Below are 22,898 nucleotides of genomic sequence, written 5' to 3' on the forward strand. Positions count from 1 at the left end.
AAAGATTGACCCTGAGATTGGAGGAGACTGGGTGAGGACAGATACTAGTAGATCTGTCTTGTTCCTCACTGTAATTTTAGCACCTAGCATAATATTTGACACATAATATGTGTATCCTAAATATTTGAGTTTAAAGCTTGGATTAGAGAGAGGAAGGAAAGTGAAGGTGTAGTGTGCTTGATAAGAATGTGGAAAGGAGAGGGAGTCTTGAGCGTATGGGTGGTAGTTTTTAATAAGTATTGTGGGGTATGAGAGGGAGAACAGGCCAAATAAAGTTTCAAGGAGTGATTATGGACCCACTGACTTACATTAAGCGTGGTTTCTGCCCGTGAGTAACCCTTTTCTGTAGGTAATGTACACATAAAAAGCTCCATACTAATGTTAGTTGTTTCGGTGAAAATTATCAGTATGTGATATAACACTTCAGGAGAGAGATAAACAACTTCAAACTGACAGAATTGAGGATTGCCACTTAAAATGGGAAGTACGTGGATGAAGGATTTAGGGTCTGATGCTAGGTGTGGTGGCCCATCCCTGTAATCTCAGCACTTTGGGAGGTCAAGCCAGGCAGATCACTTGAGGCCAGGAGTTCAAGACCAGCCAGGCCAACATGATGAAACTCTGTCTCTACTAAAATACAAAAATTAGCCGGGAGTGGTGGCGTGTACCCGTAGTCCCAGCTACTTAGGAGGCTGAGGCAAGAGAATCGCTTGAACCCACAAGGCAGAGGTTGCAGTGAGCCGGGATCATGCCACTGCACTACAGCCTAGGTGACAGAGCAGGACCCAGTCTCAAACAAACAAAACAAAGACTTGGGAAATGGATTGGAAAAGGGATGCCCTTTAAGAAGAGCACAAGCCAGAACTTGGTTTAGAAAATGTTGTTTATTTTCATCCAGCTGGCAGTTTCCTGCCACTATATCAAATTGCAGCTCGTTAAGGGATTTGTTTGTAAATTTTTACATTTTCATTGCTTTCCAATTATAGGATTTATGACCAGAGGAAAATTGATGAGAATGAGAACAATGGAGTACTCAAGAAGTTCTGTCCTCATCACCTGGTAAGATTCATGAAGGGCCAGTTGCTCCAGGCTTCCCTGACTCAACCCCAAGGCTGCACCTGAACTTGTTGGTATGGTGGGAAGAGCTTGGACTTTCAAGTCAGTCATCTGGATTTGATTCCTGGCTTTACCACTTACCAGCCTTGTGATCTTGGCAGTCACTTCACTTCTGATAGGCTCAGTTTTTTTAATCGACAAAATAGAAAAAGAAATAACTGCCTTGCACCTTGATGGTGAGGCCTAATGAGACAGTGTACATAAAATGGCTAGCACACAGATGGCAACCAAGAGAAAGCCCCAAGATGCTACCCCCTGAGGTGGTCATGTTTCATCAGTTGTACTCTTGTCTCTGTCTGTCTTTCTCAAATCTCTGGGAGAAGATATAGGGGAGTTTGAAGGAAAAGCTGTTTCCTGAAGATGGTATAACAAATGGGGGGGTGGGGCATCAGTCAGTATCTGCTCCTTATTGCAGGTGAACAGTGAGTCCAAAGCAAACATCACCTGTCTTGTGTACAGCCACGACGGCACAGGTACGTGAGCAGGGCCCAGCTCCTAGGCTGGCATGCCCCCTCTGTCTAGGGAGCTGCTGAGCCAGTGAGGCATGTGCCCTCCAGTGCTCACCACTGTGCTATAGCTCCAAGTAGAGCAGCTGGGGAGTAACTGCTGATGGTGAGCACATAGCGGGAGGATACAGCAGATGACCCTTGGAAATGCCAGGTACCATTTGCAGAATGCTGCAGATGATATTTGGCAGGGCCTGTCCTGAAGCCCAGGTTGCTTGCCTGAGCAGGTTCTTATGCCTTTGACTCATTCCTGAGTTAATGGGTATGATCTTTTTGAGCATTCTGCTGCCCCTGGGTTGGCAGTGTGTTCCTAGTCTACCCTGTACAGTCGGACTTGCCTGGTGTTCCAAATAAGATGGGTGCTACACCTGGGTATTTGGAGGGGGCACTACTGGCAAGAAGCCCCACCCCAACCCCCAACTCCTGGTCCCTGCTTTTTTCAGCCTTTGCCTTCACTGCTATGTTCTTGTTCTTGGCAGAGCTCCTGGCCAGTTACAATGATGAAGACATTTACCTCTTCAACTCCTCTCACAGTGATGGGGCCCAGTATGTTAAGAGATACAAGGGCCACAGAAATAATGCCACAGGTGAGACTGTCTTCCTAGGTTTCTGTGGCCCAAGCCTGTTGGCTTTGGAGAACCACAGTGTCTTGCTCAGGTTATAGAAATAGAAACTACCGGCCGGGCGCGGTGGCTCAAGCCTGTAATCCCAGCACTTTGGGAGGCTGAGACAGGCAGATCACGAGGTCAGGAGATCGAGACCATCCTGTCTAACACGGTGAAACCCCGTCTCTACTAAAAATACAAGAAAATTAGCTGGGCGAGGTGGCGGGCGCCTGTAGTCCCAGCTACTCGGGAGACTGAGGCAGGAGAATGGCATGAACCCGGGGAGGTGGAGCTTACAGTGAGCCGAGATCGCGCCACTGCACTCCAGCCTGGGGCACAGAGCAAGACTCCGTCTCAAAAAAAAAAAAAAAAAAAAAAAGAAATAGAAACTACCTGCCTGTGTTGCCATGGGCACTGAGCGATTATCCTGAATTGGGCTGGAGTTTTCATGTTTTCTCCACTATGCTAGAGGGGAATGCACTCAAGAGCATCTCTTGCCACTCCAATAATGTTGCTTCTAATTGGTTTGGACATAAGGAGACTAGACTGTTATTTTAAGATTTCAGGTAACTTCAAAATAAGCACAAATGTCTTAGGGAGTCAGGGAAAGCCCTGTTTAGTCAGTGGTCCTGAATTGCTTAAAATAGGGAGTGACCTTACACCTCTAGGAGGAGGAGTAAACTATTCTTTTAGATGAGGCAGAAGAGGAGGAATGGTGGTAGTAACTAGCCCAAGATTGGCCTGTTTTGTTCCTTTGGGGCACATTGAAATCACCTGATGTGTTGTGTTGTGTTTTGTTTTGTTTTGTTTTGTTTTGTTTTGTGTTGATGAGACAGGATCTTACTCTGTTGTCCAGGCTGGAGTGCAGTGATGCAATTATGGCTCACTGCAGCCTCGACCTCCCAGGCTCAGGTGATCTTCCCACTTCAGCCTCCTGAGTAGCTGGGACTACAGGTGCATGCCTCTACACCTGGCTAATTTTTGTATTTTTTGTGGAGTTGGGGTTTCACCGTGTTGCCCAGGCTGGTCTCTAACTCCTGGGCTCAAGTGATCCGCCTGCCTTGACTTCTCAAAGTGCTGGGCATGAGCCACCAATCCCAATCCTGATGTTCTTTTAAAAATAAGTTTGGCCTTAACCCTATATATTCTGATTTAGTAGGGATGGGATGGAACTTGAGCACTGAGATTTTTAAAAACTACCCACATGATTCTAATGTCCAGAAAAGTTGAGGAATCATTACTCTGTTGTTACGACTCCTAACAGATACCTGTCATGATTTTGTCTTGGAGATAGCAGTTCCTTTTAGTTTTTTTCCTGAGCTGGTAAGGAGGGAGGGAAAAATCTGTTCTTGGATCTCAGTACACAGGCAGATAAAGGAAGGGTGCCAGTCTCATGGCCAATATTGTACTGACCATAGTCATTGGAACTCTTGGCTTCTTTTACTGATTCTGGAGAGTGGAACCCTGTTAATGGTAGCAAGCACAGATGACTTGCTTCTTGAGGCAGTTGTGGCCTTCATCAGTCTCAGATCAACTGATGACCCCAAAAATATTGACAAAGTACCAATGAAGCCCACATATCAAAGATAATCCTAGGCCATAAGACAGTACTGCCTAAGAGTGGACACAGCTGGGACGAATCAGGATGGGACAGGTAAGGGATTAGAGAGGCCTGTGGTTGCTTGCTAGGGTATAAACTTAGAGACTGAGGCTGCTGCTAAAGGATTGCAGATTCCTCTGCCCTAAGGAGCGAGCTCTTTGGGAGAATATAAATCATCTCTGGGACTGTTGTGATTCTTATAACTATCTGTTAAACATGCATAATCTCTTGATGTGTTTTGAGAAAATGAAAATAATTATTTGGCCCTCAGCTGATTTAGAGTTTGTGAATAATTAAATTCCCTTTGAGATGAATATATATAGGCCTGATGCCAACCCTCATGTGGTTTGTTCCCTCATTTATCGTTTCAGTAAAAGGCGTCAATTTCTATGGCCCTAAGAGTGAGTTTGTGGTGAGCGGTAGTGACTGTGGGCACATCTTCCTCTGGGAGAAATCATCCTGCCAGATTATTCAGTTCATGGAGGGGGACAAGGGAGGCGTGGTGAGTATGGTATGCTGAGCTGGCTGGCTCCCTAATCTCTCCAGTCATTAAGGTAGGTTTTAGCAGGGACACTGAATTCTGTGACTACATAATACCATGTTTTAGAGGTCCAACCAGCCATAAAAGGCTAGTTAGCCTGGGGGTGCTGAGTTTTTGATGGAGTATTTTCTTCCTGTTCCTATCTTCTGTCCCTGTAAAGCACAGTTTATTGAGACAAGAAAGGGATCTTAGGGAAGAACCTCTGTCCTGTCCTGAGTGATGTAACTTATCTCTAGGCATGCACCTTTTCCAAATGAAAAAGTGTTAGCGTTCAGGGCACACCCTCCTACACAAGGCTAAAGATTTCTCTATGTCTCTTCCCTTTAAACTAAACTAAGTAGTGATCTTGGCTGGATCTTAGATCAGCAGATAAAAACTATGAAGAGCATTTTTTGGACAGTTGGGAAAATTAGAATATGGTTTATACATTAGATAACATGGTATTCAATATTACATTTATTTGATTTGATTACTTATGTAGGAGAATATTCTTGTACTTAAGATATACATGTTGAAGTATTTAGGGGTGAAGTGTCATGCTTACATTCAAATAGGTAACAAACACATATAAATGTGTATATGTAAGGAGAAAGCAAATGTAATTTTTTTCTAGTAGTTGAGCAGTCTGCTTGCTGTATAACCCATGATCATATCATAGTCTGCCTGTCCTTTGAGTTCTGCAGACCTCTGTGGAGTTAGGTCAAAAAGGAAGAGTGAGAATCGAGTTAGGGAATGAAGAGCCATCAGCTCTTTAGATGTATCTGGTTAACCTTATCTTTTTTTTTTTTTTTTCATTTTTGAGACCTAGAATTAGGAAAGAGTTCAATTGCTTTCTGTTACAAGGTTTTTGGACCACAGGAGATGGAAAGACAGTTTGAAAGACTAAATTATACTGATTGCCTAGAATAGTCTGGTTACCCAAGACCTCTAAGGAATGACTGAGACAGCTAAGTCTCTCTTCCTTTTTATTCCTTCTTAGCTGTGGGGAACTTTACAGAGCCTAGCCATCTCTTGATGAAGTTTTTTTCAGAGAGTGGTTTTAGAATTTAGAATGGTTCCTTGCAATCAGGATCCCATTCCTTATGTTTTTCTTGCCCTGGTATGAGGGTATTTCAAATTTTCTTCTGGTTTCCTCTAAATTTTGGGGACCTGGGACCTGCATAGATCTAGGGTTTTTATGGTTTGAATACAAATGGAGAGGAATCTAGAAGTTCAAGATGTGTCTCACTCTTCCCTGCTTCATTTCCTACTCTTCCATAGGTCCCCCTGTGTCATCTGCAGTGAACAAACCCAAAACACTTGAGTCTTAATGGGAATTATGCAATAGGCATTTAGAGAAAGGAAGTCAGAAGGGGCCAGTGAATTTTTTCTTGACATAAGCTATTGCCTTGCATTCTGTTCCAGAGAGATGCAGGGCTGAATGCCCTCTGCCAGGCCAGCATTTGTCCATTCTCCAAAAGCATTCTGCAGGCCAGTTTGCTTTTAGCTCAGCCAATGCCAGGGTTTGATGATTAACCCATTTGCCCAGGTGAGGAAGGCATTTACTTGGGATGGGTGGGCCCTAGGCCTAAGTTTTAGTGGTCCTAAGAGTAAATAAGTAGAATAAGAGATATAGAGGCTACCCCTGAAGCAAATTTCCTTACATATTCTTGTCTCTGTGTAAGCTGAATGATCGATGTGGTCTTTTACTTGGCTCCCTCTGTTCTGTTTTTGGTCCTAATTTTCCAGCAGTGGGGGTCACCAGGCACTAGTTTCAATGTAGTAGACTCAGCAGTTCTATATCATGCAAATTGTAAATGTAGAGTAGAATGTAATTGTAACGTAGAATGTTAGAACCAAAGATCTTAGAAGTTATTTTCTAACTTGCCCAGATCTCCTGACTCTGATTTGAGGATCATTTCTTTGTTCCCATTCAGCTTCACAGGGACAAGAATGGGGGGTGGTATCAGAGGACAGCCCCTTAGTCTCCCAAGAGCACTTTGATGCTTGATCCCATTCTCTACATTCCCCCAGCCCAGTCATCTAAGGCCAGAGCTCTTTTCTCTGCTCAGGCATTATTGACAGGATAAGTCCTGGCATTCAGACAGGTCTGGTGAAGTGACCAGGTACTCTGGCCCAGAAGTTCTCTGTCGGCTCCCCCCGCAGGCTCCAATTCAGGTACTGTATGTTATTCTCTTGTTCCTCTTGCCACTGGCTTTTTCCTTAGTCTTAAGTTCCAAGGAATTGTTCCCCTGCGCTTTTTTATTTTGCTGACTTATTCAAGCAGAGCTAGCTCAAAGAGTACAGGTCTGTAACAAGGGCTTATTAGGAGATAGATGAAAAAGTTCAGGTTTGTATGTGTAAGTTGTCCATTACTAGAGATAGATATTATTCCAGGCATTGAACTGCACTGCCTAAAACAGCCCAAAGATAAACTTCACAATAGGCTGATATGTGGAATGGGAGGAGATAAAGAACGAGGTTTCTGTTTTATTCATAAGCTCAGTCTTAGCTTCAGTCTTTTCTGAGCATTTGTTTATTTGTAAGATGGAGTCAAAGTAAGTGGGAAGTCTGTAGGTCAGCTCTGTTTTCCATGCCTGCCCTTGACTTATCCTCAGCTGCCTGTGCAGGTGAGGCAGGGGAGGTGGTTGGTCCAGAGAGAACTAAAAGAAGTTATTTTCTTGGACTATATGGCCAGCTGCAAGGCAGGGTGCCTTTCCTATGTGTTCCTCCTTTCACTAAAAGACTCAAAATGCTTTAGCAGCTAGATCTGGAACTAACTCTTTTGGATGGGGTAGGAACTTCCCTGCCCTTCCCTTAGGGAAGCTCATGTTTCCAAGTCAGACAGCAGGGGTCATGGGTGCCTTTCGGACAGAAGGAAACTGCCTAAGCTAGAAGGCCTTCCTGCTGTAGTTTATTTCTTTTGCCTTGTTCAGTGAATTTACCCAGAGGGTGGCTGAGATTGAGGCTATGGGAGCCCCAAGAAGCTGCTTTATTTTAATGTGCTGCCTTATAGCTGAGCCTGTTGTGCTCAGGGCAGGTAGTAGGATGCTCCCCCTGGGATGTGCAAGGTTCTCTCAAGCAGACATGAGCCTCCATCACTCCCACCACTCCCTGCAACTCAGCCTCCTCTTCTCAGCCTGTGCCTTCCTCCAGTTCTAGTAAACAGTGCCAAATGAATGTAGTTGTTCTCCGACTCTTCTCTGGGGGTTCATTGGCAGCTGCTACTTGCTTCATTTTTTAAAATTTATTTGCCATTTGGTGAAAGCCACTGAGATGGTTTTTTCCAGCCTTGGGCAAGTTGGAGCTTTGGAATCTGGAGTGAATGAGGTCATCTGGATTTCATTGTCTTATGAAGCCAGCAGTAAGCTTGGGCAGTCCACTCACCCATCCCTAGGGCCATATCTGGGGATGAAGCCACCCCTGACCTAAACATAGGAAATGATTGATGTGCCTGGTCTTATACCCAGTCTGTGTCTGGTTTCTCTACCCCCAGTGCCCTTTGGCTTAGGCTCAGGATGGGTGGGCCTCCCTTCCCCAGCAGCTGCATCAGCCCTGATCAAGGGCAGTTATTTGGCTCAAGGTGAGTAGTGGTTTTTAAACCCTACTCCCACACACTACTGAGTCTGTTTTCCTTTCTTCCTGACCAGGTAAACTGTCTTGAGCCCCACCCTCACCTGCCTGTGCTGGCAACCAGTGGCCTAGACCATGATGTGAAGATCTGGGCACCCACAGCTGAAGCTTCCACTGAGCTGACAGGGTTAAAAGATGTAAGTGGCTGACTGCAGAAGTTATTTTCTTTCTGCTTATCCACATACTGTTGATTCTTAATTGTCATAGGGAGGAATAACTTGCTGCCCAGTTCTTTAAAGGCACTGCTCTAACACCCTCCCCAACATTCCTGTAATTTCCTCTGTGGGAATAGTCCTGCTCCAGGGGGCAGCTGTGAAGTAGCACTAATTTGTAATAGGATGGGGATAAGGAGCATCTTTAAGAATTATTCTATATTAAAGCCTGCTACCTTTGCAGCAGCTGAACCTAGGGCATCGTTTCCTAATCTAATGTAGCTCCACTTCAACTTAACGGTTAGCTTTTATTGGGGTAGAAGATCAGCCTTCTTGATCAGGTCCCGGGTTCCTCTTCATTGCTGCCCCCTCTTCCCAACCTTTTTGGGTTCCAGGTGATTAAGAAGAACAAGCGGGAGCGGGATGAAGATAGCTTGCACCACCCTGACCTGTTTGATAGTCACATGCTGTGGTTCCTTATGCATCACTTGAGACAGAGACGCCATCACCGGGTAAGCTGGGGTTGGAAATGAGTTCCCAAGGGAGTGACCCTCTTAAGAGGGCTAAAAAGTTCCAGAGTAGTGACTTTAAGGAGGAATCAGGTGATCTTGGTTGGATTTCCTATCCATTGTCCTCTATCCCCATCAGATCCCTGATACAGCCTTGGAAGAGACATCAGCAGAAAAGGGTGGTATCTACTCTTGTCCATTGCCATCCATGTGTAATCCTATCTTCATAAAGGCAAAGGCTGGAGGGTGGAGGAGGGAATTGAGAAGAAATAACAAGTCTCGGTGTGACCCTTCTATTTTTCCTCTTATGCCAAAAGAGGCCTAGTTCAGGGGTTGGCAGACTGGCAGTTGGCCTGCTGCTGGTTTTTGTAAATAAAGTTTCATTGGCTTGCAGCCACACCCATTCTGTGTATTGTCTGTGGCTGCCTTCACGCTACAATGAGTTGAATAGTTGCAATAAAGACCATATAGACCACAAGTCTAAAATATTTACTATCTGGCCCTTTAAGAAAAATTCTGCTGATCTCTGGCCTAAAGCATCTATATTCTAGCTAAGACCTAACAGGCTTGTCCTTGTTCCATCCAGGGAAGTTACTAACAAGCCTTTCCCATCCACAGCGCTGGCGAGAACCTGGGGTTGGGGCCACAGACGCGGACTCTGATGAGTCTCCCAGCTCCTCAGACACATCGGACGAGGAGGAGGGCCCTGACCGGGTGCAGTGCATGCCATCTTGAGGCCTCATACCTAGGTGGGGCAGGCTGGGGCTGCCAATCTGATCCTGCCTGGGCAGCCCTTTCCTGTCCCAGGTCCTACATTCAGCAGAAACGCACTTTGGACTTTTTGCTTTAGATAAAAGAAAGACATCCCAGGAGAAGGACAAACCAGAGGAGTGAACCAACAGAGTTCCTAGGAATGGGAGTTGACCCCTGGAATGGGGCTCCATGGAGAGGTGCATAGGACTCAGTAGAAATGGCCTCTCCCCAAAGCCTCTTTTTGAGAGGAGAGGGAAACCTATTTTGTTAACTGGTTTGGGATAGGGAATGGGGTTTCTTTTTCTTTAAGCTCCCTTGTTTGTTGGGCAGGGGGGGTGGGTAGAACAACTGGCTATTCAGTACCAAGGGGCCAGAGTGGAGGGCAGGAGTGCCACTCTCTCTTTGGTTTAGGTTTTTGACCTTTTCTTCCTTTGTTTTTTAAAAGTATATGACAGTTGATTATTCCCCCCCTCAGCAACCCCATCCCAGAATCCTATTTTCCTGGGAAGTCCTTAAAGCCCCTAACCATCCCACACTCTTCACTTTCCTATCCACCTTATTCATTCTTTGTACTTATCACAGTGTTTTGCACTTGATTACATATCCTTCACTCTCTTCTCTTCATCCCATCACCCCCTAATACGTCAGGTGAGGGAGGTTGGGGAGAGGTGGAAGAGGGGCAGACGTGAAGGAAGAATAGGAAGGATGTTACCTCTTCTGTTATTTTTTTAAAAAACATTGTTTGGTGGCAGCAATCTCCCTGTCCCTATCACTGTTAGAGGCCTAATTTTATATCTATAAATATATTAAAAAGCAAGTCAAACTTGGATGTATCAAGGTAAAATTATTGTCAAAGTTTAAATACCTATATATTCTCTATGAATGCAATAAAGGGACTTAAGAGTGAACAAGAGTAATGGTGTGGAGGTGACACCTGGGGTCAGTTTACCTCTGTGTATGGTCACTAGAGATTGGGACTTACCCTTTAGGTTTTTGGAGGTTCGAGAATGGAAGGATCCTCATTTCTGCCCTTCCTCGTTCCCTGCTTTGGTGTGGGGGTTGGGAAAACCAGGAAATTCCTCTCAGCTCTTTGCCTCAGATCTCCTACCTCTCCTTTAGTCTTGTAGGGGGTTCCAAGGATGGCTCTTCTAACCAGAGGCTGGCCTGTCTTTAAAACTTAAAATACTTTAGGGTGGTGCCACCACTGCAGACTATTGTGGTACTTTGTGTGACAGAAGACACGTACACACACACCACACACATACACATACACACACTCTCTCTCTGTCTCTCTTACCTTTAGCTGCTTGATCTTTAAGCCATCCAACTTGATGCCAGTTCCCTTCTTCATAGAAGAGTGAAGGGAAAGACTTCCTTGGTTTGACTTAAACCTTGTCCACCTCTTGATATTTTAGGATTGAGGAACAAGTCATTAAGGACTGATTACAGTGGCTGGAGCTTGGGCACTTGTCTTATCACTGGTCACTGAGTCTGAAAGTCCCAGCTGAATTCTTGCCTTTAAGTGCTTTTGCTGCTATTTTTTTGCCCCCAGTTTCCACAAGATCCAATCAAGAATTCTGTATCCTGGGACAGTCAGATTCTACTAAATCAGGCCAGGAAGGAGGGGAAAAGAGTGAGAGAATGGTATTCCCAGACACTTCTTCCTCCTGCCCCTTTTCCCAGCAGCTCTCAGACCAGATGTTGGCTGCTGTACTTATTCCCTGAGGTAGGGAATGTGTGATTGAGTGGTCTGTGTTCCTATTGCTGGTGGGGTGATAGGGTGGGCTAAAAACCATGCACTCTGGAATTTGTTGTATTTTCTCCCAGTAAAGCTTTTCTTCCCCCTGACTGCTGCTCTGTGTGGTATGTGGTCCATTTATTCACAATGGATGGTTTTTGCTCCTACTAATGTAGCTACCCCTCTCATTCTGCACATGATACAGTGTTAGAAAGTCCATTTTGGGAGACCCGTATTTCCAGTGCTTGGGCTCCAATTGGAGACTGTTGGAAGTAGGATACGCTCCATTTAGCTCAGTGATACTTAGGAGATTGGGTGGGGTGAGGGTATACACTCGGGGTATTTTCCCAGCCCTTGTTCTGGGGCATAAATATTGTTCCCCCTCCCTTCCCAGTGATTCAAAGGCTTCAAAATCCTCGTCACTCACAGAAATTTTAAAATCAGTTAGTTACAATACAATCAATCACCTTTATTCCAGGTTAGAACAAGGCCGTGCACACTGCAGACAGAAGAGCACAAGATAGGGGCAATCTCACAGCAATATAAGGAGTGGGTGGGCAGGTTAGTCTTTTTAGATTATTTTGCCTTACAGAGAAACTACTAGACTCTGCTGAAAATAACCCTGTCTCTCTTCTCCCATTTCTTCCATAAGAAAGGCTCCTTATTCTCTCTCTTTCTAATGTAACATATCCCAAATGGAAGGACAGTTTATGCTCATTCCTCCCACCCAATTCTACAAGTATCTCTCTCTTCTTAAGGGAGAAGCCAGACAGGGAAAGGGAGACTTGGGAAGGTCCTTTAAGGCAAAACTGTGGAGTCCTAGAGGTGTGTGTGTTAAGGCAGGTGTCTGCAGCAGTGGCCAGAGGGGCAGGACACGCTAGGCTGGGCTAGGAGTTAAGAATACTGTCTAACCAGTCTGGCTTCTTCCTTCTTCCAGCAGCCAGCCCTCCCCTCCCATTAAAGTTTTACTCTCACATCCTGAAAGCTCCTAACTTCAACTTTGTCTAAATAGTCTCTGAGACTGCATGTGAATTAAATGTTTTTTGAAAAAGCTTTCTTTTTTGTTTGGACTATGTAGCAATTTGATTCTGCCACTCCCTTCACTGTGGCATTCCCCTCCCGCCCCCGCTCTGGCCTAGACAATAAGTTAATGCTAGACACCACAAAAAAGGGCAGACATGGCAGTGCAGTTTTAATATACATATATGTAGAATATATATGTACACACAGTTAGCACGGTCAGGGTGGGGAGGGGCATCTTGGGGTAGGCAGGAGGCTGGGGTCACTCACTGTACTGTAGTGATGTGGCTAGGAGGTGTTCACAAGCCCAAGGGGCCAGAATATCTAGTAAAGAAGGGTTTCCTAAGTCCCTTCCTGGATTGAATTGGGGTGGGGATCAGTGCAAAGGAAAACACTGTAGTTAACTTCTCTTCTTTCTGGCTTGGGATGTTCTTCACCAAGGAGAGAGGGAAGGTTGCCTGTAATAACCAAGTTGGGACCCTATAGATGGTGGGGTCAGGATGCAGGTTAAAACCTAAGGATCTCATTCCTCAACCTCCCTAGGTTTAGAGTACAACAGTCTGAGTAGGAACAACTGAGTGGAAAAGGGGCTCCCCTCTCTCTGCCCTCATCCCCATCTCAGGCTCAGTGGTACATGTTCCCAGCACAGTCTCTCCAGAGTACAGGTGGGTGGGGGCATCTAATGCTGGCTGCTCCATGGGGTTTGATCTTAGGGGCCAGGAAAGGATCCCTGGCTCATACCTATGCTAGGCCCATGAGAGGCAAAAAAGGGACCTGCTGGTACTCAGGAAACAGCTAGTCCAGCACAGGAGTACAAACAGGGAACTCTGGCTTTTCTTTGCCCCTTCCAGGTGGGGGTTGAGTGGCCTCTTTGCCTTCCCTCCCCACTGCTTTTCCCTGGATCCACCCACCTCTCCCATACCTTACCCCCATGTCAGCTCCTCAATGTAGGAAAATGCAGGTCCTTTCTGCTTCCACACTTTAAAGATATGGGGGGAGAGTGGAGGAAAGGGAAGTAGGAGGAATGTGCTGATTTCTATTTGCATAGAAATAGCCCCTACCTCCTCCTAAAGTGGGGAAACTCAGCCCCCTCCCCTAGCCCCTGACCCCCATCCCCTTAAGAAGAGGAACTAGATGAGCTAGACATATAGACAGACAGCCAGAGCGTGCGCACACGCACACACACGCGCACAGTAAGGGGGTTAGGACCAGGTTAGTAAGTGGGTAGATGGTGGGTTGCCCTTGCCCCCTCCCCTGGAGGATGGGGGAAGGGAGTGGTCTGATGAAGGTCCAACCTTCCTCTTCCTCCCCCTTGCTCAGGCCTTCTTCGGTGGGGGAGCCAATTTGATGATCTCTTCCTCGGAGGGCTGCCGGATAATGTCTGGGGACAAAAAGGGATGTGTCCAGGGACAGCAGTATGGGAGATGCCAGGCAGGCCCATTGGGCATCTGCCTCCACTCTCCCAAAACTCAAGTACTCCAAAGATAGTCAACGGGACGAGGCAGAGGTGCAGCTAGTTAAAGGAATGGCCTCTTACCTTTGTACTTCTTGGCACTGGGGATACGGGTTAGCTTGGTGTCCAGCTCATCCTCCTCAGAGATCTTCAGCACACGGGTTCTATAGTCAACCACCATAGTGAGGAGGTCAGGACGGCGGGAGATCTCAAAGATGTGCTCAATGTAGGAGAGGTTGTCTGGAGGAAGGCAGGAGATAGGGTCAGAGCTAGGCTGTAGAGGTCACCTCCCCCTACTCCACCAGACTAGGGACCTGGAACCAAAGCTGAGTCGCTGACATTGGTTATGGGAGGGTACAACACTGGAAGAAGAGGGGCTACTAATCCAGTAAAAGAAAGCTAAGGCACCCAAACAACAATACAGGGGACTGTTTGCAGGAGGGACAGATAATTGGTCAGTGAAGTTTCTAGACTGTGGTTAGAATGAGGGGTTTAGCTTGGATACTAGCTCCCATATGTTGTGGGGAGGGGACAAAAGAAAAACTTGACTTCCAGATACCCCATCCCCACCCCCATCCTTTTCCACTTTCCATCCAAGTAAGTATAAGAATTTGCTGACAGCACTTGTAGGACCAACAGAGTGGAATCTCTAGGCAACCCAGGGGAGAATCTGGGCCTGGTGAGAAAGGTTATTCTAAATGAGAGAAGGTATGGACACCACCAGAAGGATGATGTCCATGGCTTGGCCAATTTCAGGAGATTATAGATGCCCTTAGACCTTCTTCCCTGGCTCCTCCCCTCTGACTGTTGCCATAGTCTAACTGTAACATGTCCTCCTTTATACTTTCTCCCTGCCAGCCACACAGCAGTCAGAATAGTGTATCTGAAGGGCTCTGAGTTCACTCACCTCACCTATCCAATACCCAGGCTCTCTACAACACGGTCTTACCCTTACCTTCCCAGCCATTTCTAAACACCCTGCATCCTAGTCAAGCCAAGCAGGACTGCTTGCATTTCCAAACACACTAGATACTCTGTGACAGTGTTCCTCTGCCTGACATGCCCTCCTTTGGATCTTGCCTTAGAAATCCCACTCACCTTTCAGGGCCATCTTAAACACCAATTCTTCCCTAAAGCCTCCAGCTTGTGGGATTAGTCTAATCCATAGACCCCACTCCCCAAGCAGTAGTCTCTCAAAGTGGATAAGAAAGTGTTAGAACTTGTAGTTTTAAATTTTACCAGTTTTTAAAAAGTGCTTAACAAAGATTAGTATTACTATTTACCAGATGAGATTACACTTCGAGTTCTCCCCTCATTCAAGTATTCTTCTATTTTTATTGTCTAGAATTCTTCCCAATTTTTGTCACTTAAAATTTTACTATTGTTAGATTGTTTTTACGTTCTGTTGTGTATGTGATAATAGCACAGGAGTATCTGAATAACGTTTTTTACTGATGAGGGGCACAATGAAAAATGTCTAAGGCCCCCATACTCTTAGAGCACCTCTCTTCTGCCTTGCTATAGAGGGGTACACATTGTGGATGTAAGAGCTTTGAGCTCATCTCTGTTTGCTGAATGAACTGAGCCTGAAAGACTGATGACAGGACCCCTGTGCTCCCCTCCCCCACCTTTGTCCAGCTTGTTGTGGCTCTCCAGGAAGCTAAACCAGGCACTGCCAGTAGTGATCTCCTCACTCTTTTCGCTGGGGATGTCTTCCTTGCAGGCCGACTTGAGCTGTTCTAGATCTTCAAGGGTGATGTTATTGGTCAGGTCTTGCAGGAGGGTCCCGTACTCAGCCATGACTGGGGTTGGGAGGCAACAAAGGAATAGGAGTTGAGCTTAAGGTACGGAGTCTGGTTTACTCCCCGGCACTACCCTCCTACTCCCCACTCTGCCGTACCAGGCATGTGCCTGGAACATGGAGGCTGGAGGTGGCTAGGGCTGAGGGAGAAAAGGAAGACCTAGGGGAGGTGGTCAGGGTAGACGGGATGCTAGGAGCCAGGCAGGAGCCTAGAGTGACAAGTCATACCTCCTTCCCCCCACCATCTTTTTCTTCTGTTTTCCCCCTCTAACAGTAACCCTGGCAACAGTTCCCTTGACTGAGGAGGCGGTTACCATAGCAACCTGCTCCCGACTTTCTCACCCGCTCTCTCCAAGTCCCCCCCCAGAATCGCCCCACCCACTTCCAACCCCTCCCCATGTCAGGGAAAAAAAACTCCAAAACAACCAGGGCGAGGCTTGCTGTGGCAATGAGAAGCTGAGAAGGAGCTGGAGGGTTTGGTAGGAGGTTGTGTGTTCTAGCTTCCCCATTCTGCCTTAGAGGCAAAGGGGTCCCTCACTTCAACTCCCCGCCACTCCACTAATGACTCATTTTGGATGGATGCCTAGTTGCTTGGTCCAGTGGTTCCTTGGCCTCTCCATGCTAGCCTTGTATTCAGTCATTAGGGCTCGAGGTGGGGGAAGCAAGGACCACCCCCACCTTTGTGGAGCCCATTTTCTCCCCTGATGGTTACCAGGCCCCCACTCAGCTCTCTCCTACCCTTTGTGCTGTGCCTGCAGCCCCCATGCCCAAGAATACCAAGTGACTGGCTCTGGCCCCCTGCCCAGTTCCCAGGCTGGCTGGGTGGTGGAGGGAGGGGACTTTAGATGCGGCTTTGGGAGAATGGCAAAAGGGGACTGCCCCCTCTTCTTGCATCAACATCCTACTGGCACTACCTTCAGCATGATCTGATGAGATCAGCAAGGCCAGATCTCACCTAGGCCTTCACCCCATCCCTCTTTCGTGATCCTTAGGTGAGAAGTAGAAAACATTCAAGGCCTTCCTTCCACTAAGATAGGAACTGTGGCTAAGACAGAAGAAAGAAGGTCAGATATTTGAATGAACTTTCTGGATTTCATAAAATGTGACACTAGTGGGTGAGCTCAAAAATGGAACTTATTTCCACAATGAGTATCTGTTTTCTTTTAGTCAGAAAAGTAAAGCATGTTTTAAAAAGTAAATTGTATCATAAACACACTGTATGCGACTAGACCAAGGGGTGGGCAAGCAGCAAGATGACCTCGTCCCTGACTGAGGCTGCCCGCAAATCACCCCAGCATTAGGCTGGAAATGTGGCAGATCAAAGGGGCCTGGTTGACACACTCCCATTTTCCTTCCTTCTTGCTCTACTGCAGGGGAACTGAGATTGGCATGGTGATCACAAAATAAGAGATGCGGACCCAGAAGTCCCCATTCCCAGCCCTCTACTTGGACCAGAATAAACAAGCCTCCCTTGGCGGCAGGCACCGTGACACAAACAGACAATGAGCCAGACAGCAGGGCTACCATGACCCCCGCAAGAAACAGGCAGTCATAGGCATGCTCAGTTGCACACCCAGGTGCAACCAGACAGAAGGGCCCAGCAGTGGCCCTGCCAGGCCGGGCCAGGAACAATGCTCTCTGACTGTCAGCACCAGGAACTGTCTCTGTCTTGAAATCTAGGTCACAGCAGCAGGCTCTGGAGCCCAACCCCCCTCACTCCACTGATAATCCAAGGACAGAAGGAGGGGGATACGGGTGAGGGGGATGATGGGGAGGGGACTAGAGATGGAGATAAGAATGGGTTGGGGGGGTGTGAGTAGAGCTGGAAGGGAAAGCGCAGCAGGAGACAAGACTCTGCCCCAATGGAGGAAACTCTGGGGTCAAGCCCTTAGCTGGAAATGGGGCAGGATTGGGGGTTATGCTTCCCTGCTTTCATATGGAAGGAGAGTTTGTAAATATTATAGATCCTGCAGGAGGAAAGAGTGCACGCGTGCGTGTGTGTGTGTGTGTCGGGAGGAGTTAAGATTTAGGGCTTTGAATCTAAAACAGATCTACAGAGGAGGTAGGCGGGAAGAGATTAATGTGTGTAACACACTCACCCACAAAGACTTGGGGGCAGTGGGTAGGAGCTTTCTAAGAGAGTGAAAGATACAAAGAGGCCCGTAAGAGAGACGGGGTTAGGAATGTTAAAGTGGCAGAGGAGAAATGTGTGTGTGCTTGGATCTTATGGATGCTCATCCCTGGGTTGTGGGCACAGCTCTGGAGGCGGCAGTGGCTGGGTGTCTGTGGGTGTGTTTGGATGTTCCGGTAATGGAGGTGTATGTGCCAGCACTGGATATATGGCTGTGGGTGCACTGGCTGTGAGTATCTGTGGTGTGTGTTTTTATGTGTCTAAACCAGCCAAAAGCATGTGTAAGAAGGCATATAACCATAGGCTCACATCCAGAGGGGTGAGGGAAGCCTGCAGAATGGAGGAAGAGAGCTGGAGTTGGGAGACAGAAAGAGACTAAGGCTGCAAATGAGGCATGGGGGGGGGGGGGGGCGAGGGAGAGGAGAGCATACAGTCAACTATAGAAGGCTGTAACCTCAGCTCATCTGTTACTATGGCAACCTCAGTTCTGGGTCCCCCCACCCCCCAGTCGTTAGGACAATGACACCACTAGATGAGAGGGGTGTGGGGAATGGTGAGTAAGAAGGGACAGAAAGGATAGGAGTAAGGCCCCCTGAGGGTACAAGGAAAGGCCGCCCTGTTGCCTCCCTTCTTGGAGAGATACATTTGCTTAGGCCTTAGTATGGCAGAAGCAAAGGGAGTGTTGTTTAGGGGAACTGCTGTCAATTCTCACTGATCAACTGTTGTACCTGGGCTGGTCTGGCCTGACCATGGTGGGGCTTGGCAGAGCTTGTTTCCTTCATCCTCCATGTCACTTTCCTCACCAGAGATTCAGATTTCCTTAGAGCCTGTGGAGAAATCTGCTCTCTGGGCTCTGAAAAATCCTCCTGATCTCTGGAGCAGTGCAGAGAGCTGCTCAGGGATCACCAGGCAGTCTGGGCGGAGGCCATTCTTGGGACAGGATACCAGGGCAGGAATCAGGAACCGGAGCCCTGGCTGCCAGGAAGTCAGTCCTCTTCCCTCCCAGCTTTCTGTGCTCTGCTCACCGCTTCCTCACACCTTCCTTCCTTCCTGCCTCCCTCTCCTTCCAAGTTGGCCCCAGGCACAGCCCTGACAAAGGTCAAACCAACTGAGGATGCTGGGGAAGAGGGGCAGGAGGTAAGGACCATTATATACTGACCTTTTAGGGTGGGACAGGTGGGAGAGCTCCATGGGCACTGGGGTAAGAAGAGTCAGGCCCTGGGAGTGCTTTGAGAAGCCTGGCAATTGGGATAACCACCTGTGGAGGAGGTGGCAGCACCAAAAGAATTTCTGTGCATTTTGACATTAAGTCGTGGTAGATTATCCCTTCTCTCTAATGTTTGGTTCCAAATCCTCTGTAAATTCGAGAAGGAAGCCTGAAGATTAGGAGTTGCTGCCCCTCCCTCTTCCACATCTGTTGCAGCTGCCTAAGGCTAAGGGGAGGGGCCATCCCACACAGCTGCAAGGACCTAGAGGTCCCTGTATTGGGCAAGAGAGGACTCCCAGGCACTCAAGTCTGTCAGTCTTCTGCCTGAAGTTGGAAGTAATCATGGAGAGACAGAGGGGTTGGAAGGGAGAGAGTAGGGGTCCAGCTTTCCTCTTTTAAATTATATCTGGGCCCCAAATTCAAGCAGTCCTGTAGTTTATTTCCTTTAATATCATTCTCGATTTCTTCTTTAAGCTTTTTATCTAGCTTTGCCGGGGAGGAGGGGGTTGTCTTTATTCCTGTAACAAGGAAATTGAGGGTTCTGAGGCTCCAGGGTCAGCCTGGAAGTGACGAAAGGCAGGACATCTGGGGCCCAAAATGTTCAGTCCAAGAAGCAAAATGGATTACCTTCGGGCATGGGGACAGGGATTAGCCTTCAGCCTTTAGTCTAGAGAAGAGCTAGACCCAAGATGGGGCATCAGGAGATAGCTGGCACTGGATCAGGCAGGGCAGAGGAGGGCCGGCTGACGGTGAGGAGGGGAATGAGGCCTAGGACTCTCCCCAGACCATCTCTGTCTCCACTCTTCTGGTGTGGCACTCCCTGATTCTATTTCCATCTCTCTCCATCTCTCTCACTCTTCATCATCCATTTCCTTTCTACTTCATCTTTCAGTATCTCTTTTCTTCCTTTCTATAGGCTTTCACCCCTTCTAGCATTTCCTACTCACCTATCCAACTTAGTCATAGCAATGAATACTTAGGACTCCTGGATCTGTGTTTCAGTGTCCCCATCTGAATACTCAGAGCTGCAATTAGGAAGGGGTGAGCATCCCTGCTACAAAACAGAGTAAGTTTGGTGGGAGTGGCTTGGAGATTCAGTGGTTGGCTGCCTACCAGCTGGTGAAGATATCCATCATGACATTGTTGGTGAGGATCTGTGTGAGCGAGTGAGGCGCTCTGATTCTGTGACCCTCTTCATGCATGATAATACATCCACACATGATGGGCACGGAATTGAGGAAGTAGGCAACCAGGGAAGCCTGCAGCCTAGGGCATCACTGGCAATTTCCCCAACGGAGTATTTAACCACAAAGGGAAGAGCAATTAAAGCTAATCGCTCTGACAGCCTGGGGCCCAGACACACATACCACTTTCCCTAACTCCCAGTGGTCTTCCCCCACCTTCATCCTCCCTAATTTGTTTAGTGCACTTTCAAGCACTTCTCACACTTCTCTGACCATCTCTGTCTCTCACTTCCTCCCTCTCCTTGGTTCCCTGACTATCTCTGGACCTCTCTGGAGATGTCTATCTGCTTCTCACACACATTCCTCTCATTCTCTCTCTGACGGGCTCCATTCTTGGCTGACTCATACCCATTCTTTTTCCTCTCCGTTTCTTCCACCCCCTCCTCCTCCATCCCTTGGCCACTCTTACCCAGAAACTAGCCATTCCCAGCACCCTAAGCCCTAACTGGACCCAGGAAGAGAGGCCACCAGAAGCCCCTACTCTCATTAGCCCGCAAAATCCTGTCTCCTTGTTTTAGAGGAATGAGACCAAGATTTTCTCCCATCTTTCCCCACTGTTAAAGAGGAACAATCTGAAGCCAGGGGCTGGGAAAAGCTGCCAGAAAATCAGGATGGATTTGGGGACAGTGGCCCTTTCTGTCCACTCAGCTGTCCTGTCGGACTGATGACTTGGAGCCCGCAGTTCAGAAGACTCCTCATGGGATGCCCCACCCCACAGAGTGGGGGTGTGGTGGGCGGCCGGATGCGTAGTGCAGGGACGTTTGTGATTTGGAGTGTGCTAGACTATGTGTATAAGTCACATGGGTGTGTGTCACTGTGTGTGCTGGCGTGCCTTATAGGTGTGCGTGTTTCCCTGTCAGTTTTGACACGGATTATATGAAATTAATAAGGGTTTTTACGTTAGATACATCACTCCTCTACACCCCCAGCTCCTCCTTCCCTCTGGACAAGCTTTCCACCAAGCCCACCTCTTCCTCAGGTGCAGTGGGCTGGGGGTGAGGGCACATGGAACCGAGACAGGGCTGGGCCGGGAGACCGCCAGCGGAGGCGAGTCCGAAGCCTGAGCGGGGAGGGAGGGGCGGGCGCTGGCCTGGCCAAGCCGGCTGGGCGGGAAGCAGGCTGCATCCTAATCCCCAGGCCCCGGTCCGACTCTCAAACTGCCATTCAGCGTGGAATGGGCTGGCCAGAGCCACGCCGCCTCCAGCACACGCTCGGCGCTCAGGACGCACCGACCGAAGGACGGACCCCGTGGGGCCTGACACAAAGTGGACTCGTCCGGGGTCCCCACGCTCCCCGTCTGGCCCCGGTGTCCCAGATCGTTGCCCCTCCAAGCCTAGACCCCCAAATCTGCCCCTTCCCCGCGACATGTCTCCTCTCCGCCCCTCTCACCGCCTCTGGAGCTGAGCGCTCAGGGCGCGGGCACTCCTGAGTCCCCGGTTCCTGAGCAGCGTCCGGAACCTCCTCCTCGGCTCCCGCCGCCGCCGCCGCTTCTGCCGCCGCCGCCGCCTCTTCCGCCCGCGGAGCCAGAGCCCGAGCCCAGCGTCGCTCACTCCACCCGGCTGGCCGGTGATGTCAGAGCCGGGGAGGGGCGGGGGGCGGGGAATGGCGGGAGGAGGGGGAGGGAGGGGGAGGCAGGAGGGGGCGGGGGACAGAGGGGCTGGGGTTCTGGAAGACTCCTAGGATGGGGGACAGAATTGGGCGAAGGGCTGGAGCAGAGATGGTCTCTTCCCCCTGAACTGCGAAACAATTCTCATATTTAATTATTACCCAGTAGGGCACCCTCCTCCCCTTTTGACCTTTGGATGACCACGGGGCCTAGGACCCCTGGGAGGCACAGAGTAGGTTCGGTTTAGAAAGCCTTTGGAAAGGTTTGGAAAGCCTTTGGGGGCTGGATTCTCTTAGCTGCTGGCTTTGATATTTGTAAAAACTTACTTCCTTGCCTTAAGGGTCAGGGGCGCAGTGGTAAATGACTGATCAGACTTATCCACATTGGGAGTGAGGGGTCCGGGCCACATGGGGTCTTGAGGAGCCCTGGATCTTCTCTTTCCAGGATGATGCCTGCAGGCCCTCTTGCATTCCTCTCACCTTTCCCAAACATGCCCCACTCCTGCCTTCCCCCTACCATGATGTAATTTTATTTTCTGGGGAGAAAAAGAGCAGCAGTGAGCTCAGCATGCAAATATAGACAACTTGCAAAGCCACACTTAGCTCTGTCTCCTAGCTCTGCCCCTCTGCCCAGGCCCAATGTGGCAGCTCTCACTTCCCCTCTACCCCAGGGACTTTCCTCCCCCAGATTCTCAGCCAGACTGAAAAGAGGAAAGGAAGAATTGGAGAAGCATCTGTTTTCACCCCCATCTCTATAGCTTAAGGGGTCTGGTCTCAGTTCTGGGCAAGGTTTGGCTCTGGAAAGAAGTCTGACCCTGGGTAGGTCCTTTCTGCCAAGAACTCCAGCAGGCCCAGGTTGGGGGATTCCCCTCAGTGTTTGTGCCACTTCCAGGATCACCCCATCTCGCCTCAGTTCCTACCTGGCAGAAACTCCTCCAGAAACCTCAAATGAGCCCCTCCTTTCTCAGGTCTACACCACTCCTAGAAGAGGCTCAAGTTCCTGCTGCTCTGGATTTCACAGCCTTTCTCTGCTGTTTCCTCTCCCCAGCATTCCCTGTCACACCCTAATCATTTGCCTTTGCATATATCATGTTTGCTCTGTGTTGTAGGGACAAAACCTATTTTGTTGACCCATCTTTGAGACTCATGTAGTTTCTAAGTGAAAGGCTCAGGTCTGGAGGCAACAAGACCCAAGGGCCTTGGGCTGCATGCTAGTTCCACCCCTTCCTTGGGCAAGTTATGTCTGAAAGCCTTAGTGCCCTCACCGGTCAGATGAGGGTGCCGATGCCTATTTCTGAGGGTTCT

General features: G+C 48.5%; 2 protein-coding genes across 14 annotated transcripts in view; one reads left to right on the forward strand and one right to left on the reverse strand.

Moving 5' to 3' along the window:
• LOC105498167 (DDB1 and CUL4 associated factor 8) overlaps nucleotides 1-11,242 on the forward strand; it is a 46,989-nt gene extending 35,747 nt beyond the window's left edge. For 9 of the 12 annotated variants that reach the window (XM_011770060.3, XM_011770059.3, XM_011770068.3 and 6 more), the window contains 7 exons: nucleotides 987-1,059; nucleotides 1,532-1,589; nucleotides 2,102-2,209; nucleotides 4,199-4,329; nucleotides 7,998-8,117; nucleotides 8,528-8,644; nucleotides 9,260-11,242. In XM_011770060.3, the coding sequence (XP_011768362.2) occupies nucleotides 987-1,059; nucleotides 1,532-1,589; nucleotides 2,102-2,209; nucleotides 4,199-4,329; nucleotides 7,998-8,117; nucleotides 8,528-8,644; nucleotides 9,260-9,376 (724 nt within the window). In that variant the 3' untranslated portion in view covers nucleotides 9,377-11,242. Of the gene's footprint in view, nucleotides 1-986; nucleotides 1,060-1,531; nucleotides 1,590-2,101; nucleotides 2,210-4,198; nucleotides 7,316-7,997; nucleotides 8,118-8,527; nucleotides 8,645-9,259 lie in introns of those variants that run through there. The other 3 variants (XR_011615585.1, XR_003021812.2, XR_003021811.2) reach the window with 3 other exon arrangements.
• A 338-nt stretch (nucleotides 11,243-11,580) lies between these two features.
• On the reverse strand, nucleotides 11,581-21,533 carry LOC105498168 (proliferation and apoptosis adaptor protein 15). 2 transcript variants are annotated; one of them, XM_011770070.3, is made up of 4 exons: nucleotides 21,378-21,533; nucleotides 15,234-15,407; nucleotides 13,690-13,845; nucleotides 11,581-13,533 (listed from the first exon to the last, which is right to left on the reverse strand). In XM_011770070.3, exons 2-4 carry the CDS (start codon nucleotides 15,403-15,405, stop codon nucleotides 13,469-13,471), a joined length of 393 nt encoding a protein of 130 aa, XP_011768372.1. In that variant the 5' UTR covers nucleotides 15,406-15,407; nucleotides 21,378-21,533; the 3' UTR covers nucleotides 11,581-13,468. The 2 variants fall into 2 exon arrangements, with proteins under 2 accessions (XP_011768372.1, XP_070938780.1); XM_071082679.1 differs by lacking the exon at nucleotides 21,378-21,533 and adding an exon at nucleotides 15,635-15,653.
• Between the last annotated feature and the right edge of the window lie 1,365 nt (nucleotides 21,534-22,898).

This window comes from Macaca nemestrina, chromosome 1 (genome assembly GCF_043159975.1).
Source record: "Macaca nemestrina isolate mMacNem1 chromosome 1, mMacNem.hap1, whole genome shotgun sequence".
Lineage (NCBI taxonomy): Eukaryota > Metazoa > Chordata > Mammalia > Primates > Cercopithecidae > Macaca > Macaca nemestrina.

Bases quoted from the DNA above. Each gene is read 5' to 3' on its own strand.
- LOC105498168 (XM_011770070.3), bottom strand. From the start codon at position 15,405: ATGGCTGAGTACGGGACCCTCCTGCAAGACCTGACCAATAACATCACC. The intron at 13,846-15,233 runs GTGGGGGAGGGG...GCCTTCCTCCAG, and splicing joins CCACAACAAGCTGGACAAAG to ACAACCTCTCCTACATTGAG. The intron at 13,534-13,689 runs GTAAGAGGCCAT...TTTTGTCCCCAG, and splicing joins CAGTGCCAAGAAGTACAAAG to ACATTATCCGGCAGCCCTCC.